The 19287-nt window shown below is 34.8% G+C and overlaps 1 protein-coding gene and 1 pseudogene across 2 annotated transcripts in view; one reads left to right on the top strand and one right to left on the bottom strand.

Moving 5' to 3' along the window:
* The first annotated feature begins 295 nt into the window (after positions 1-295).
* LOC131161483 (uncharacterized) overlaps positions 296-19287 on the top strand; it is a 140134-nt gene continuing 121142 nt past the window's right edge. The window contains exons 1-9 of one of the 2 annotated variants that reach the window (XM_058117273.1): positions 296-616; positions 3207-3282; positions 7553-7633; positions 7721-7801; positions 17066-17142; positions 17279-17333; positions 17483-17531; positions 17755-17892; positions 18941-19022. In XM_058117273.1, the coding sequence (XP_057973256.1) occupies positions 497-616; positions 3207-3282; positions 7553-7633; positions 7721-7801; positions 17066-17142; positions 17279-17333; positions 17483-17531; positions 17755-17892; positions 18941-19022 (759 nt within the window). In that variant the 5' untranslated portion in view covers positions 296-496. The remainder of the gene's footprint in view (positions 617-3206; positions 3283-7552; positions 7634-7720; positions 7802-17065; positions 17143-17278; positions 17334-17482; positions 17532-17754; positions 17893-18940; positions 19023-19287) is intronic. The other variant, XR_009138483.1, reaches the window with a different exon arrangement.
* On the bottom strand, positions 3931-4051 carry LOC131163263 (5S ribosomal RNA; annotated as a pseudogene).

The following is a 19287-nucleotide window of genomic DNA, read 5'->3' as shown; positions in this document are numbered from 1 at the left end:
TTATTTAATTCCCCAATCATAGAGAGTTTTAAATGACTATTTATTTCAACTTTAGTTTATTATTCATGCTTTGCTCTTTTCTATTTTATTTTTTTAAAATTTTATTTCAATTTTGAAGAATAAAGAACAATTAAATAATAAAAGAGTGGGGAAATAAAATATTTAATATTTATTTGATTATCAAATAGTTTGTGATTGGACTTTTAAGGATTATTTAAATGAAATTTAAAAAAATATTGTTAACATTTTATATTTATTTTTCATAATAAAATGATGAATTTGTGCCTGCAAAGCCGAATGCAAGGATACTAATAATTACGAGAGAAGTGTTTTATTGACATTAAAAATTTTCATTTTTTATATTTGGAAATTTAATTATGAAGAATAAAAAGTTATACATATATAAGACCCATATGGTCATTTAGATTCATGCATTTTCAGACAACTCACTCACAGTTGGTATTTGGTTAGTGGAAGAAGAGCTTCAAAGTTGCGAATGCAATCTGCAATGGCGTCTCCCTCTGCAGGAGTGGTTGGGTTCGTTGGGTTGGACGACTTGAGCTTGGATTTGGCAGCTTCCCTCCTCCGCTCTGGCTATGCCGTGCAAGCCTTTGAGGTTCCTTCCTTCAATTTTTCTCCTTATGCGTTCATCAAATTGGACTCGCTTCAATTTCTGAACTTCATCTCTTCTTGAGTGGATTAATGGTGGATTTTATCATGCATCGACATGATGATTGGAGAATTGGGATTTGGTATCGAGTTGAGATATGATGTTTCCCTTTAGATTGCATTTTCAAGAGCAGTCTTGTTGATGACAATCAATCAGTTGACCTTTTTTTTATTTATTTATTTGTGTGTACTTTAATCGACAATTTAGTAAATGGAATCATGTATCTTGTTTGGAGCATTACTATAAGGCTATAGGGAGCACAGCCCCATTTGTTCATAGTGAAGGCTGTTGATGAAAACGTAGTATGCTCTTTGATTTTTTAAATGAATATACTTCTGTATTTTATTCATTCTTCTTAATGAGAGGTTAATTTTGTGAGTATTGCCTACCAATGCCCTACTTGTTACAAAGATGAGCGAGCAAACCATATCTTAGACTTTGAAAAGTGTTGATAATGAAAAATTTTATTTTATTTGAATTTTATCAGTTTTCATCTTTCAAGGGTCCTTGTGTCTGTCGTTATTGTTGGTCTCACTTTCATTGAATAGTGATTTTGTGATTCAAGTTATGTACCATATGTGGAGTATAAAATTTTCTAATTGTCTAACAGTGTTCTACTTTGGTGTCTCCTCGAGGACATACATTCCTTGAGAGGTTTTAAAATTTAATTGTAGAATATTTTGGTTTTTGAAGAGGAAATCTGTGAGTGTGGGTGGGGTGGGGAATTGAGTTCACAATTCAAATTAAAGTATCATCCCTCTTGAAACAAGGTCCAATCCAATAATATATAGAAATACGCGAAAGACACGAGCAGTAGTGGAAAATAAACTCAGTAGAGAAGCAGAGAACAAGCACAAGATTTATAGAGGTTTGGCGCCATCAGTTGGCCTACATTATCACCTATGACCATTCCTTAGTTTTGCCACTATCACAGCAAACTTGTTACAAATCCATTCCTTTTACTAAGAGCATCAATGTGCTTCCTTCACCTCTTACAATCCTGAATCTGAGGGTTCCTAAATCCTCTCACTCAAACAAATTTGTGGGGAAATAATGCAAATAATAAAGTTGTCACGAGAGTGGTTATCTGAATGAAAGCTTTGATGATACTTGGAACACAGATTATTCTTATATGAGGAATGGGAATAAGGAGCATTACTTATCGTGGAACATGATACAATAGTGGTAGGCTTTTAGTGGAATGGGGAACAGTTATCCAATTGGTGGAACACTTTCTATGATAGGTGTAGGCTTTTAGTGCAACTTAAATCAGTAATCCAATTGACGGAACACTTTCTTTTATTTATGTATACTCCCATGTTTTCCCATTTTGCTGCATTTGAAGTTTTGACTAGCATCTGCTAATTGTGCTGTCTTTGAACCATAAGTACCCCATCACCCTTTGGAGTTCATGGTCAAGCATAAGATGACAAAAGCCCTTTACAGGTGAAAAATCCAAAATTGCTTGTGTAATAATTTTTCTTTTCTCTGAAGTGCTTATGTAATAATCTTGCCTTATTAGATTGCATGCTATTTTTTCAAATGCCTTTAATACTCCAGCAATTACTCCTTTATCTACCAAGACAATACATCAGAAATTTCATTTTTTTATATCTTAATATCTATTCTTTAACTTGTGGGTAAGAACATGCATATTATTTCTAAAAATGCTCATAATCTCACCAAGCATATTTTCTATTGCCTCATAAATTTCACCCATGATTGGACATCTTTGTATCGAATTTCATCAATTTATGATTTGGTTTTGTGATGGCTATTATGTTAGGCACCACATCTCAAAAGTCTACTGTCTACATAGTTGTGATGACCAATATATTATGCACTTCACCCCAAAAGTCCTCACTATCTATGTGAAAAGCTTCAATTTTTTTTTTTGTTCTTGTTTTTATTCTTTGTTTTTGTTTTCATCATCACCACACTTAACCATTCTTTCTCAGATTTTAGGATGACAGTTGTTGGCTTGTTTCCAAAGCATCTTTTATCTCAAGCCAATTCAGTAATCTTTAGTGTGAGGCAAATCTTGTCTCGATCACTTCAAGTAGTTCGAATCTAAATTGGGTAAAAAAAGTTGCCACTGCTTGTTGGTGAATTTGATAGATTTGACAATTTTGATCTTTTTTGCTCCTTAAGGTAGTAGTTTTTATAATCCTCAAAGAACAACAGTTGTTCCTTTTGTTGATAAGTTGATGTTTAGTTGTTTCAGTTCCTTCTTGTTTCTATTCACTTTTCTGTATGTCATTTCTACCTGTCTTATACTTGCCTCAGTTTGCTCTAGTGAATTGTTGCTTCAACCCAACCCCCTCCCCCCTCCCCCTCCACCCAAAACCCAAAAATAGAGAAGGTGAAGAGTCTGCATTGTTTTCATTTTTTTTTTTCAAATGTTTTTTAATAGAATATTTTCTGAATGGAGGCTGTACTTGCATTATTATGAATAAATCATATGCAACCATTTTTCAGTTTGATAGGTTATGTTTTGAATTTTTGATTGGATTTTTTTTTTTTTATTAATCTGCAGATATCTGGGCATTTGATGGATGATTTCTTGAAGTTAGGAGGAGTTAGATGTGCCAGTCCTACAGAGGCGGGTAAAGGTAAAACATGTTTACCTCTCATTTGGTCAAGCTTACTTTTGTGATCTTTTATTTTATCATGCAGAAACTTCTTTACTGAGGCAATATTTCATACAGAATGCTAGGCCATTCTATATTAATTTTGGCATGCAATGTCTTTATAAGGGGATACAGAACATTATTGCCATCTATTTGGGTATCAAAGAGAAGAGCATATTATTATCTGAAGATAAAACCTCTTTTAACCATGTGATAATCCTGGCACCATAAGGCGGCTGAAGGAGTAGGAAATTGTCCACAATGTACAACAACAACAACAACAACAAAACCAAGCCTTAGTCCCACTAAGTGGGGTTGGCTGTATGAATCCTTTTCCGCCAATTTATTTAAGGATATTAAATCTTTACTCACTATCTCCTCCCAAGTTATTTTAGGTCTACACCTACCCCTTCTACTCCCCCCACAGTAACTAAGTCACTCTTCCTCTCAGGTGCACTATAAGGCCTACGTTGCAAGTGTCCATACCATTTGAGTCGTCCCTCCCTTATCTTATCTTCTATAGGAGTTATACCTAACTTATCATGAATATGTTCATTCCTTAATTTATCTTTCAATGTTATACCACTCATCCATCTAAGCATTCTCATCTCGGCAATTTTTACAAAAAGAGGGGTGCAACACGAGGACTTCCTAGGAGGTCACCCATCTTAGTACTACTCTCGCCCAAGAACGCTTAACTGCGGAGTTCTAATGGGATCCGGTGCATTAGTGTCCTTATTAAGCTGCTATAGAGTATCTTAGTATATGCCATTGCTTTAGGCGGTTGTAGTTACCAACTCTATTGATGGATTGCCTTTATTTACTATTGTTCTGAGAGGTATAGACTTGGATCTAGAGATTCATGAGGTGAAATTGCTGATATTACAAATTTTGTAAATACTTGTGATGTGGTTGTAAAGTGTTGGAGTTTTCAACAATGACTTGGAAATGCCTAATTGTTGCTCTAAATAAAAGAGGGATATTTTTGTGTACTATCGTTTATTAGGATGGAATGTAATGGTGGGGAAGAGCTGTGTTTTTGGCGTTTGACATTTGGTTCTTTCAAGGTTGTTTTTGTTCTTAGGAGGATATTTTATACCCCTTTTAGTGTAATTTTGTCCCATTTATATTAATGAACTTCTCTTTCTATGTATGCCCCCCACCACAAAAAAAATGGTGCTCTCAAGGGAGCACCCTTAGTTTACGTGCAATAGGGTTGTCAGCCTTTGCTTATTATTTGTTTTCATTTTTGTTATCCTTTTCTTAACGATAATATTTTGCTCCCCTTTTATTCGTTCATTTTTCTTTTAATTAATTTTTCTTGATAAAATTCGATATTTATTAAAAAAAACTAACAAGTGCTTCAAGTCTTCAAAAACTAGAAAAGAAGATATGGGCTTTAGTTGAAAGAAAACTCCATAAAGAAGAAAAATGATTTTGAAGTATTTATTTTTGGGTGTAGAATTCCTTTTAGGCACCCACACTCGTGCTAATATGATGAAAAATGCCTTATGCCACACATGCTCGAAGTTGGAGCCTTTGATGTTGTAGTCTTGAGGGATGCAAGTTTACCCTTGCCTTGAGAGGTGAGTCTTGCATGAAACAGTTGAGCAATTATTTTTATTTTTATTTTTTACAGCTTCTTTGGAATTGTTTGATTTAAGCAAAAATATTTGTTTTCAAATCAAATGTAAAATTTCTTTTCAGACGTCAAATCTAGAATTGTTTCTTTCAATTTCTTTGAGAGATGGGTCTTGCGTTAGATCTTTCACGGAAAATGAGAAGAAAACTATATTGGGTGTTACTGTTCTGGACTTATAATTTTGGACTTTATGAACTTCACATTATTATTAATATTTTTATTTTTAGATAAAGAAAAAATATTACTGTGAAAGAGAAGGAAGTCACTATTAAAGAGAAGGAAATAAAATAGTCGGAGGACAATTTATACTTCTATAAAAAAAACAAAAGAAACAGAAAAAGCGAATATGCAAGCAGTGCTAGTTTAACAAAGCCCTCCATTCTCTCTGCTTATCAGCTGGCAGCACCCCTTTAAATAAACCAGTAGCAGAGAATCTTAGAAGCCAGAAAAAGAACCCTGTTCCACATCAACTCATAAGGTGTCTACCTCCCATTAAAAATTCAAGCATTCTGCTCCAACCAAATACACCACACAACTGCAAAGATGATCCACCTTTAAACTATCTTTGCTTCCTTCCTACATCCCGAGCCTTTAAACTTGAAGAAAGGCAAACTTTCCAAGGAAGGGGGGCACACTCAAAACTCCCAAAAACACCAAAATGTCTGCTCCAAATATGCCAAGAAAAAGAAGTCTGCAAAAATATATGTGTGCTCATCTCATTACTCTGGAAAGAAAGGACACACATCTGGAGGCAAAGCTTTAACAGGTTTTATAACTTGAAATCATTGCTACTAATCCTCTCAAGAATACACACATCCAGAGACAAAGCTTTGAATTCTAGCTTGAAGTATTTCATTGGTATTGATCCCATCAAGACCTGCAGACCAAACAAAGGCCCTGATTTAGGAGTCTTGGCTTTCCAATTGCAAAATAAATTGATTATAATTGTAATCACTAATTAGATGATCAAAGAAGATTTGGAGGAAAAAATATCCCAATGCATCCAAGGCCCAAATACTATGATTTTGCCTTGTGTAAGGGTCTTGGGCCCAACTCCAATGAGATATTGTCTGCTTGGCCCACTGGCCTCATGGGTTTGTTCTATAAAAGATGCCTCCCATAGTCGGAGCCCAAACCATTCTTATAAGCCCAAGATCTTCTTAGTACACATAAGATGTGGGACCGTGATAGACTCTTCCGTCCGATCTCTGACGCCCTCGTAAGAGTGAGTTACACATCTTTGTAGGATCCACCCACATGATAGTACTTTTAAGGTGGTTCTGTGTAGAAGATCAAGTGATTCCAACTGAAATCACTGCTGAAGATTAGGATAATTGATCCTGTTGTAACCGATAATGATGCAGTCAATGAATACCGAAATACTTGCTGAAGTTTAGGGACGAGGGGATTTGATTCTGAGGACTTCAAACTTGAATTCGAATTTGAATTTGAATATTAGGAAATCAGTTGTAAATGTGTGTATATATACTGCATGTAAGCTACAAGCAAATCATTGAGAAATACAGAAATCTTTCAAACACTCTCTCTCTTCTATTTCTTTACATGGTATCAGATTAGCCGTAAAATGACCAACGTCTAAGCCATGTCTTCCTCATTTCCAATTTCCTCTACTACCACTGATAACCAACACTCACAATCTCCCTCTGTCATCACTATGTCCAATGCGGTCACTGTCAAACTAAATCCCAATAATTACATTCTTTTGGAATTTCTGGTTCAACGGACATGACCAGATTGGCCTAGTAACTAATTGAATCTGGTTTGACCGGCTGGTTTGGTCAGGGTTTAAAAATCATGAGTGCTACTTGTGCTCATTAATGCAGCAGGCAACAGCATGTGTGTAGGTGATTCTGGGAATTTTTGAAATAGGTGCTCATAGGGTTTGTTAAGGTTTGATATACATTGTTGACCCGCAACCTAACAGCTTAAGCTTTTAGGTAAAGTAGTAATCTAACATGGTATCAAAGCCAGGTTGCCAGTAGGTCCTGAGTTCTAGTATTGTCACCTGCATTTATTGTTTGTTTGTTGAGAATTGTCTTATTTCCTATAATGGGGCTGCACGTGCGGGAGAAGTGGTAAGGCCTAAAATATATTGTTGGCCCATAACCTAACAGCTTAAGCTTTTAGGTAAAGTGGTAATCTAACAGGGTTTATCTGTTGTTCTGGGGGAGTTGCCTCTATGCTCAGCTTCCCCTACCCTATGAATTTCCCATTATTACATACTTGAATCTCACCTGCCATCATATTTTCCCCGTATTTCTTTTGTGCTTATCAGAAATGGGTAGCAGGTTGATGCAGGCATACTCACTTCGTCCATTTAATTATCACAGCTACTAACCCATATAATTAAAGGCTACCTTGAACAATTTATTTATAGTAGGTAATAGTATGGGAGGGTTAATGGGTATGGGTTAGAATTGTCACCTCTCGTATCTCTTTGGTTCAGTCACTGTGGTACTTGATATAATGGGTCCTTTCAATTTTCCTTTGCTTTGTGGTTTTGGAAATTATTTTTTGTTTAGATTGTGCCCTGTGTTTGATATATTTGAATCGACTCTGTCTTTTAGCTGGTTATGTATTTTCATGCAGATGTTGCAGCGTTGATCATTTTGATTACTCGTGTAGAACAAATAAATGAGATCATTTTTGCGCCAGAGGGTCATTTGAAAGGTTTCCATGAAGTTTTTCCTTACAACATGTAAGCTTATTAGTGGTACATTGTTGATATTCAAAAAAAATATGTTTTGTTCATGGTAGGGTTTTGCAAAGGTGCTGTCGTAATGCTTCGTTCAGCCATATTACCAGCGTATCTTCAGAAGCTGGAGAAGCATCTCACAGGCAAGTTATTTCCTTTTACTTTTGGTTTTAGTACTTGTGGAAAGTGTTTAATTAGGATATTTATGCTTTTGGTTGGAGGATTGTGCTTAAAGTTTATGTGAAAAAATAAGCCTTTTATGGAAGTTCTTAAATCCATGAAATTTCTGCATCACATGGAGGATTTATACAATTTGGGTTTTGTTAGATTTATTCTTTTCCAGCTATTTAAAACAAACTGATACAATTTTGTACCTAATCACGTTCTGAAACCAGTTAAAACCCAGTTACACCAGTAAAAACTAGTAAAACACCAGGCCAGTTTGATCAACTTACAAATAATTCTTGCAAAAAGATATCTCCCACATGAAAAATTATTATTTATTTAAAATTTACTTATGGTACTAGAAAGTGGTTACTGATTGTTTGGGGTGATCATCACAGGATTATAATGAGTATTCACCATCGTTCTTTTAAAATCACCCAATAGGGCAGACATTGGTTCAAACCCAATTTTTGAGATAGAAAGGCTCTTGAAGCCTTAACTACTGGACATGGCCATAATATGCACAACACAAGAGTTGCTCCAGCATATGAGAGGACAAGCGCCATACTGCTATACTGCTATCCTCGCAGCATAGGTAAGGACAAGCGCCATACTGCTATCCTCGCAGCGCACTATATGCTAGCGCTTCTTTTGTAAGGAGATTGTAATGTTGCATTATGCTGTGTGATAGAGCACAGAACTTTCTTTTTCCTTCTCATTTTTAAGTAAGATTTAAAAACTCCTGACTGTAAACCACCTGGACACTGATAGTTTGGGTGTTATTATGGGTATTCACCATCATTCTTTTAAAATTGAAAAAAAAATATTGATCCATATTGCATCTGAGATTTGCAGGAAGACGAACAATTTCTGGTAATAAACAGTGGTGACTCATGGTTATTACACCAACGGTTTCGTTTTGGTCAGGACCCTTTCAGAATGGTGTCATCACATGGCATGTTAATTTGACAGTACAAGGGGGTTCCTTAAACTTGAAGTTGTTGGTGAATCAAGGGGTCATTTCCTGTGTCTGAAGCACTCTTGGGATGCAGGTAGGTATCAGTCTGTCCATATTCCTGAGAGGGGGTTGAGGCATCAGGATAGTAGTTGTTTTTTCAATCTCAGTAAGGGGCATTGAGCTGCTATGTAGAGGGCTTCGAACAGTATTGGAGGTGCTGGATATGCTGCAATTGTGGGTCTTTCTATATTGAGAGCATTCCTGACCATGGAGAGTGATAGATTAGTGTATCTTAGAGGCTCTCAAAAGGAACAACATATGTGGACTTGCTCCAGAGACCACTGGAAAAAGTCTGGGTTTTCTGGTGTGATTTGGCCTCATAACCATAGGGATAGGGCGAGGGCTCAGCTGGGGAAGTTTCTATTTAATAGGCAGTAGTTTCAGGGGGTTAGGGGTGAGGGTTTTTTTAAATCACAGTTATTCAAATTCAAATAAGAACGAGGCACTTTCTTTTGGGCCCCAGGGTGCTTCAGTTGTTGAGCTGGTGGAATGGCAGAATTGGGCCTGTTTGCAAGTATGTCTTGAAGAAGGGGGGGCTGAAACATCTGGGACTTATGCTAAGGACAATCCCACGTGAGATGGAAAGAACCTGGGCTCCAGAAAATGACTAAGGATGGGCCAGGCAGAAGAGTTGGGCGAGACGAAGAGCAGAGAACTTGTATGCAGCTATTGCAGAAGATTAAAGGATTTAATGGAGACTGTAAGCTTGAAGAAGAATGCAGAAATTTAGGGTGAGTACAAAAAGAGGGATACAGCCGGATATGCAGGTTGTTGGAAGGGCAGGGGGATGTACAGAAAGGCATTGGTGCGTACAGGTATATCTCCATATGGCATGCAATTTCAGGTCTAATCGGTGATCTGCAAGGGAAGGAAGTGGTATCTTGCAGTGTGGGGATAATTGCTGCAAATGATGATGATGGGACTCTCCTTCTCAATCTGACTCCTTTGATGAAGTGGAAGAAGAGTTTAGGAGCTAAGGAGCCTGGATGACTCCAAGAGAGAATTGTTGTTAGAACAATTGATGGCATGGAATGGCATTGAAGACGTTATTTTTGATTCTGTAGAGGTTTTAGTGCCTTGTTTGTTTAGATTGTCATCGATCATGATGCTGCAATCATTTCTTTTTATTCTTTGGAGTGGGGATTCTATTTCTTGGAATTTCCACTTTTTATGAGTCATTATGAAGGAGAAGTTGATGAGCTTATTACTTTGTTTAGTGTTTTGGATTCTTATGTTCCTGACCGGTGATTCGAGTGTTTTTCTAGGGGATTCATTGAGATCTTTCCTTCTCAGTCTTTCTTCCTTCATTTATTGAGATTTATTTATTTTAATCGAATTCCATTTATTGAGACCTTCAACCCTTTTGTCTTTTCTTTTATAATGTCATTTGGAAGGATAAGGTTCCTTTTAAGACTAGGGCTTTCATTTGGACTTTGATTCTTAAGAAGATTAATACAAATAACTTGTTACAGGTAGGGAGACCTCTATGGCTGTTGGCCCAGATATTTGCACAATGTGCTTAGAGTCTAATGAGATTGATGCACATACATTGTACATTTTCGGATGTGAGACAGCTTTGGTCTACCTTTTTCTCTATTATTTAGTGAACTGTCGATAGTTTTGCAACATGTGGATGGATTCTTGTTGGTGTGGTTTCTGAGTATGGACTTTGTGGTGCATGCTATTCTTTGGGCTTTGTGGAACAAGGGAAATGTGGGGATTTTCAATGCCAAAACTACTTGTTTATACTTGTTATGGGACAGAGATATTTTATTTCTTCTTTTTAGCACATACGTTGGATATTTTTTTTGTTAATTTTGTGGTCTGACCTTTAAAAGGATTGGAGAGCTGTACTTCTGTAATTGCTGGAGGATTCTCATTCTCTGCAAATTTTTTTTTCTTTTTTTGTTTTTTTTATCTTATGAATGAACTTTTCCTAATAAAAAAGGAACATTTTTAAAGAATTGGTATCTAGGGAAAGGGAGGTTATTAAAGATGCTAGGCTGATTGAGGAAGAGATCACTAGGTGTTTTATTTTTTTCCAGCTATATTCGGAGGGAGAATACTTTCATCCTATGATTAAGGGGCTGTTTGGTTTCATTGTCAAAATTTATGAAAACAAAAACTAAGAACCAAAAACCAAGAGTAAAACCTAAAACTAGCAACTTGTTTGCTTAATTATAAACGAAAATTAAGAACCAAAAGCAAAAATAAATACTGTTGAGGCTTGAATACCTTGTTGGCCCATAACCTAACAACTTAAGCTTTTAGGTGAAGTGGTGATTGAACTTGGTTTTAGAGCTATGTCACCAAGAGGTCTTGGGTTCTAGTCTTGTTGTCCGTTTCATTATTTGTTTGTTAAGAGTTACCTCATTCCCTGTAACAAGTGCTGTTTATTGTTTGTTTATCTCTCGACGTGCAACCGGGCTGCATGTGCAGCGGAGTGGTAAGGCTTGATATAAATTGTTGGCCCGCAACCTAGCAACTTAAGATTTAAGGTGAAGTGCTATGTGATAAAAAACTAGCAACCTGATTGTTTAAATCCAAACAAAAAACAAATTGAAAACCTAATTGAACAACTTCTTGTTTCTGCCCATGAATAACAATTAAATATATGATTAAAATGATAAAAATAAGAATATATATATATATATATATATTAAAAAATGATAGCAAAAAATAGCATGATAGGAGAATCTTGGGTTCGCTGGCGTCGGTGAAGGAGTTGTTGTCTATTTCTTTTGAGGGGTTTGGTGGAAGGAAAGAGAGGGTTGCACTTTGGAAATGCGGTATTTTTGCAGTGTTGTGGGGATTATGGGTGGAGGGTAATGCACAGATTTTTTCAGGGAGAAAATTGTATTGGCAGCTGGTGTGGGAGAAGGTTCATTACCTGGCATCATGGTTTTAAATTTCCACGAAATTATCGAAATTTCCGTCGAAATTTCCGATTTCCGTCACCCTCGAAATCGAAATGGCAATCGATTTCCGTCTTGCATAATTTCCGTCGAAATCTCAACGAATCATCCGAAATTTAAAGAAATCTCAAAATTTTAATGAAACTTATCAAAATTTTATCTATACAATGAAATTTCATCTGAATTCAAATGAGAGATTTAGGAGTGAACTGAAATTTCTCTTTTAATCTATTTTATTTATTTTATCGAAACGAAATATTATTACAAGTGCTTTTGAAATTGTATAAAAAAATAAACTTACAGTAACATTTTATTTAACCATTCATGTTTAAATTATCATTATTTGTATAATAAATTATATTTAAATGATTTATGAATTTCATTTGTATTAACTGAATATGTTTAATGCACATTATCTTACAAACATGTTTGATACACATACTATTTTACAACTTTTCCACCTCATACAAAAGATGTATTTAATTTGTAATATATTAGTCCTAAAACTTATATTATTATGTTTGTTAACCATTTCTAAAGTTTCACAAAGAATTCCATGCTTTACTACTAATTTCCGTTATTTTTTCAAATCGAAATTGAAATTTACATCGAAATCGAAATTTCCGTCGAAATTTCTGTACTTTTGGAGCTTCGAAATTTGAATTGAAATCGAAATTTATGACCTTGCCTGGCATCTTGATGGTGTGTTGGTTTTGGTTACTTTAAGGGAGTTAGTTTTTTGGAGGTTCTGTGAGAATGGAGGAATCCTCTTCTCTGAATAATATTTTTTTCCGGTTCTTTGTTTTATTAATTTATTTTTTTCTGGATTAATCCATAATTTTGATGGGAGAAGCCTTTTTATCCTTTTTTAAAATTCTCCTCTTGTCAATGAAATCTTCTTTTGTTATCTTAAAAAAATAATAGCAAAAAATAGAAATTAGTATGCTTATTTTAAGTAATTATTATATTTCAAAACTCATGTTTTTTGTGCTACAAGAAAAATCTGTTGTACATGACAATTTAGAAATAGTCTAAAATATTTCCTGACTGACTTTTATTAATTTTTTTCAAAACTTTAGAAAATTTATGGATATTTTGTTTTACATTATATTTTAAATTCGCATGATCATTTAATTTTAATTTTAATCAAGGATTATGTATAAAATGGAAGATTTAATCCACAAAATTTATTTTTGGATATTAAAGTACTGCGGCAATATGTTGCCAAAATATCTGGAAATCATAAAATCAGGTTTTTAGTTTTTCTAAAACAGCTGAAAATTGGCAGCAGAAATAGAAACTAGCACCGTGAACAAATGCACTGTAATATTCTATTTCTGCACTGTACAACAACAAAAATGAAAACAGTAAAGATACCAAACAGCACCTAAGGCCCTGTTTCGTATCGTTGCTGTTTTGTGTTTTTGTTTCTCTACAATGAAAAAACAGATTATAAAAATGCGTTTGTTTCTGTTATCAGTAATCTATTTTTGTCGCTGATTTTTAGCTGTTTGCCAAAAAACTAAAAAACAGATGTTATGATTTTCAGTTGTTTTGGCAACCCGTTGCTGGAAATTTTAATATCCAAAAATAGTTTTTTTGGATTAAATTATTCATTTTATGCACTTTTAAATTAAAATCAAAATTAAATGATCATATGAATTTAAATATAATTAAAAGAAAGATATACATAAATTTTAAAAAATAATAATAAAGCCAATTTACAAAATACTTTTACTATCTTTCAATTGGCATGTCCAATAAAATTTTTTATTGTAAAGTAAAATTTGAAAGTAGTACAATTAAGTAAAATAATTGTAATAAATCTTATATTTATTATAGTAATTTTTTAATGTGTATTATTTGTAATTTTTTTATTTTAATAATATTTTGATTTAAAGATGAAAATGAGTATTTTTTTAATTCAAATTTTAATTTATATTAGCTTTATAAATGTTAACCAAAGAGGTTGCTGGTTTCTAGTTTCTAGTTTTTGTTTTTGGTTTTTGGCTTTCATTTCTTTAATTTTTGGTAGTGATACCAAACGGACCCTAAGTTTTTTGTTTGGATTCCCATCTCTAATGCTTAATTGTCCATCTTGGAAAAGCCCTTTGAGGAGCATTCAGTTAGAGCAGTAGTGTTTGGATTAGAGAGAGACAAGGCTCCGGGTATGCATGGATTTATTATGGCATTCTTTCAGGATTGTTGGGATGTGGAAAGCTGGATTTGTTGAAGACTTCTGAAACATACACACACACACGCGCACGCACACACACACGCGCGCGCGCGCACACACACACGCGCACACACACACACACGCGCGCGCGCGCACACACACACACACACGCACACACACACACACACACACACATATATATATATATATATAGGAGCGAGGTTATTCCTTGGGAAGAGGTGGTCTGATAAAGTGTCACTTTTTCATCTTATCTTCTTAGTAACTAAAGAAGAAAAAATGAAGAAAAAGAAAAAAAACTAAATTATATAAGATTACTGTCAAGGTTCTTGCAGCTAGTTTGAGTTTAGTGTGTGGTGATACTGCTTCTCAGTCTTAGATTGCTTTAGTGCAGGGTAAACAAATTTAGGATGCTATTTTCATAGCTAATCAGGTGGTGAATGATTTTTGTTGCAGGAAAGGGGAGAGGATTATTTATAGTTGGATTTTGAGAAGCGTTATGATTGTCTTGGTTGGAATTTTATAGAAAAAGGTCCTTATTAAAAATGGTTTTGGTGAGAGGGGTGGTATTGGACGAGGGGATGTGTCCCTAATGCATATTTTTTCGGTGACTGCTGATGGGGAATCTAAGTTATGGTTAGGTCTTTGAAGGGTGTTAGGCAAAGGGGTCTGCTTTCTCCTTTTGTATTTGTCCTTGTGGGTGGATGCTTTGAGAAGATAAGTAGACAGAGCAGTGAGTAGGATGTTTGTGAGAGGTATTGGGGTGGGGAGGGAGGGGTTGATTCTGCCTTATTTACAATTTGCGGATGATACTTTTGTCTTTTTAGATGATCATGGAGAGTTTTTATTAAATATCATTACTATTATTCAGATTTCTCGCTTGAGAATTATTTTTGGGGAAAGGTGGGATTGGGGCTACTAATTGTTGTTCGACAGGGTTTTGGAGTTCTCATTATCTGGGTGTGGGGTCTTAGAGTGGCCTTAAATTAATTTTAGAATTCCTTCGGGTGGCAATTCTAGACCTTTAGGCTCTTGTTATCCCATTGTGAACATGGTGGCTAACTGCTTGAAGAAATTTAAGTGGAAAGCTAGTAATTTTAGTTCTTGGCTAGATACAAATTTGGAAAATGTTGCATGAGCTTCCATGCCTTGTCTTTAGGATATTCCCTGTTTCAATGGTAATTTTCCAAAGAGAGAATTCTTAGATTGTCTGTTTAATCTTGATCTTCATGGGGATATTAGAAATAAGAAGGATGAGATTTGCATCTTATAAACTTGTGGGAATGTGGCTGAGTAGTGGAATGGAATACAATACTAAAATTCAAACCTTCTTTTGGTTTAGAATGAAATTTTTGTATCAAAATATTTTCCCTGACTTCTAAGATGATATCTTCGTCCATTTCAAGAGACACAAGTGTTCTTATTTTGGACAACATGAGTTCCCAATCTCAAAAATATTGTAAAGCTTTGATAACCAACCCCTTTTGTGCCAGCAGGAATAAACACAGAATTCTTACCTTTCCATATCAGACCTAACTCCAGATACTTCCCCACTCTCATCCATCTAATCGTCATCCAATAATGCAGATTTCCCTTATGAACATTATAGAACCCCTTTTCAACCAAATGAAATCTTGTGGACCATTGGCAAATTAAAGAACTGCCTCTTTTAGGGTTTAACCCACCTATTGCAAGAACTATTATTCTTGAAGACGTGCAGAAAAGAAATCTATCCCATCTTGTCCAATATTAGACCTTCAATATGAATCGATCACTTTACCATTGCCTGCTATTTCTGAAAGCATGGAGAAGTTTGTGGAGAGAGGGAGAGAGAGAGAGAGAGAGAGAGGGGGGGGGGGTAAAGAGAGAGAAGGGCCATCGAAACAGCAAATTGTTGAATTGAAGTCAAAGCAAGGGCCATTTTGCAAGAGAGAGGGAAAGAGAGAGAGGGGCCATCGAAACAGCAAATTGTTGAATTGAAGTCAAAGCAAGAGCTTTTAGAGGATGAAATTGTTAATCTTGTGATGAGTTTGTGATATATAGGCCCCAGGCCATGAATCATCTTCAGAAATATGATATATGTCAACTTATCAACTTTATGGAGGTTGGGAATCTCGAGGAGAATATCAATAAGTTTTCTATGATATTTGCATGGCAGTTGAAAGTGGACAATATGAAATTACTAGTTGAATGGCTCATGGATTTCCTGTTCTTGTTGCACAATTGTGCATCTCAAATTTGAGTTCTCTCTAACAAGGGGAGTTTGAGATGGAGAACTTTGGATGCTTATGTTGCAGCTGTAGATTTAGAAATTAAAATTTATTATTTTAGTTTGGAAATTTTGGTTATTGAAAAATTTTAGTTAATTTAGGGTTATTTTGTGTATTTTAACTATTTTGGTGTTACTTTATAATAATTTTTTAATCATAATGTTGGTGTATTCGTGTATGGGTATTTTCTTTGTGTGTTGTGTTAGACAGTGACCACATTTGAATCAGGCTTCAGATTTGTTTTCCTTCTCTCTCGTGCAGCACTCTTTCTGTTCTTCTTCTTCTTCTTCTTCTTCCTCCTCACTCCTGTTTTTTTCTCTCTCTGTTCTGTTTCTGACTTTCCCTTCTGTCCCAGATTAGTTTCTTTCTTCTTATCCCTTCTTCTTTCTTCTTATTGCTTCTCTTTCTCTTTCTCTCCTTGAATTTTCTCTTTTTTGTTCTATTTCTGTATCAGTCCTAAGGGCCCTATTATTTTGATTGTGCTTCTTTTTCTTTTTGTTTTTCCATGTTGAATAATTTCTTGTCCTCGTGATTGTATTTTCTCTCTTTGTCTAATCACATCTGTATTTTTCTATAATTATTCTATTGACATAAATATATAAAATAATTGTAGATGAAATATAAATATGATGTTGAGATGACGTCACTGTTAAAATTGTGCCTTTGGACCAGTTGAACTGTGAACCAGTTGGACTACCAGTTCACTGACTGTTGTAGAGATACTGAATTGTAGGTTAGATTGAATATATCCAAGGTTGTTCCTGTGTATCAAATATTTGTTTATGATACTGATGGTTTATGTTTTTTTTTTTTTTTTTTAAATTGCATTGTTTATTATCTTGCAGAGGATGGTCAGACAGCTTTTCTAGTTGATATCTATGTCTCTAGGGGATTGTCTGAGATTTTAAATGGAAAAATCATGGTAACTTCATGCCATTATAATCTATTACCTTCCTTTTTGTTTCTTAAAGATATAATTCTGTTTATGGAAGTCCAATTATCTTTGTTTTAAGCTAATTTTTATCAGTTGATTTGCTGATCTGTTCTATAATTATCAGATTGCTTCCTCAGGGAGGTCGGATGCCATTGCAAGGGCTAGGCCTTTCCTTTATGGTACAATCGATTTCTTCATTAATCTGAAATACGGGAATATCCCTTCTCTTTTTATAATTTCTTTTTGGCAATACTTTAATATTTCTATGTATCATTTTTGTGAAAAAATTTCTATGCTTCTCAGTCAAGTTTTCCTGTTCTGCAAGCAGCTATGTGTGAAAAGCTTTACATTTTTGAAGGAGAAGTTGGAGCTGGAAGGTGTGCCTTCTTCTTAATCAAGGGAAGATTAATGCTCTATTTCCTAGGCTAAATGCTATCACATAATTATTATCATGCAAGACGCGAAATTTCAAAGATAATATATGCAATATTATCATGCTTTAGCCTCTTGAATTACAGTTTCTTAATTAATATGACAGGCAATTTTCCAGCTTTTGATTTAAAACATATGTTAATAATTTCTGATTGCCTTTATTTGCAGTAAAATTAAAATGGTCAATGAGCTCCTTGAGGGCATTCATCTTGTTGCTTCTGCTGAGGCTGTCTGTCTTGGAGCTCAAGCTGGGATACATCCATGGATACTTTATGACATCATTTCCAATGCGGCTGGAAGTTCATGGTGAATGTTTTAAATTTATAAGTTCATACCTTTGAAGGGCTAGACCCTGGGACCTTGACGACAACAACTTATTGTTGTCTAAAAATGATCGGGAAAGTTGTTTGAGAACTATTTTCAAAGAAATTTATATTTTTATTTTATTTTATTTCCTTTTTTATTTTCCATTTTAAAACACAAAATAAATTTCAAAAACGATAACTAGGACGACCTAAGTTTTTTTGAGTTTTGTGATGCAGTGCTGACCAGTGAAGCATCAGTTAATATTCTCTAGAAGATAGTCCACTCTATGCATTCTTTGTTATTTCTTTATTAATTATTGTTATCTAGGTGTCATATGGTCTACTGGTCTAAACTAGTGTTTCGTTTCTTAGTTTAGAGTTTATTATTTACAAACTCTGCTTATGAGTCTAGTTCCATAGTTTGTTTATGATCTTTTGAGTCTAGATAGGTTATAAACAGTTGTAATTAAGAACAGTCATCTTTTTAGGAGCATTTAATGTGCAAGGCTGTCATGTACTTATATTTATGACACTCAGCTTTATGAAGAAGAAACACAGAATTTTCCCTTTCCATTTGCTTATCTACATTCTGATATGTTCAGAATTTTCCTCAGATCTTGGAAATATAGGTTGGGGATTAACCTAGTGGCACCTTCCATAGCCTAAAATTAACCTACTTTTCTGCATGAGAGGATCTCTCTTTGCTGATTAATGTCCCTGAAATTAATCCTAATCTGTCAGATTTCTAATCTGGTGAATTCTACAGCCTATTTCCACCATGCTTGCTGCATCAGAATCTTTCTTCTCTTATATCAATTATTGTTTCTATTATTTAGTGGAGTTGTGACCATTAGCTGGATCTATGAGAACGGCCATGCCTTCTAGGTTGTTTAAAACTTAAAAGCTTTTCCAATTCATGCTTAAGAATTAAAATGTTCGTTTTAACATTTCCAAGTGAAAAAAGCATTGCCTATTTTGGTACATTTATAATGCATCATCATGTAATCATCTTCTTCCTCTTCTTAAAATGGGACTATGTGTGCATGCAGGGTTTTCAAGAACCATGTTCCCCAAATTTTGAGGGGTAATCATACCAAACATCAATTCCTGAGTAATTTTGTTCAAAATTTGGTAAGCAGATACACTGCTATAGGGAGTTAATCTTTGTTTTATTTGGCACTAATTTTTGTTAATGGTGTTTGGTGACAATATGTTCTGTACATTATTTTTATTCTCCACATGATTATAATTACCATGACATTTTCTATGTAATAGTTCCAGTATTCAGGTTATCTGTAGTGGGGCCATATGTTAAATTATGTACCTCATTGAATGGTGATGCTAAATCTTCCTGAAGAGCAACAATGTAGGAGCAGAGAAAACTTCATAAAATAAA

The sequence above is a fragment of the Malania oleifera genome, chromosome 8 (assembly GCF_029873635.1).
Source record: "Malania oleifera isolate guangnan ecotype guangnan chromosome 8, ASM2987363v1, whole genome shotgun sequence".
NCBI lineage: Eukaryota > Viridiplantae > Streptophyta > Magnoliopsida > Santalales > Ximeniaceae > Malania > Malania oleifera.
The sequence above is the reverse complement of the archived record's forward strand: the minus strand, read 5'-3'. Positions and strand labels throughout refer to the sequence as shown.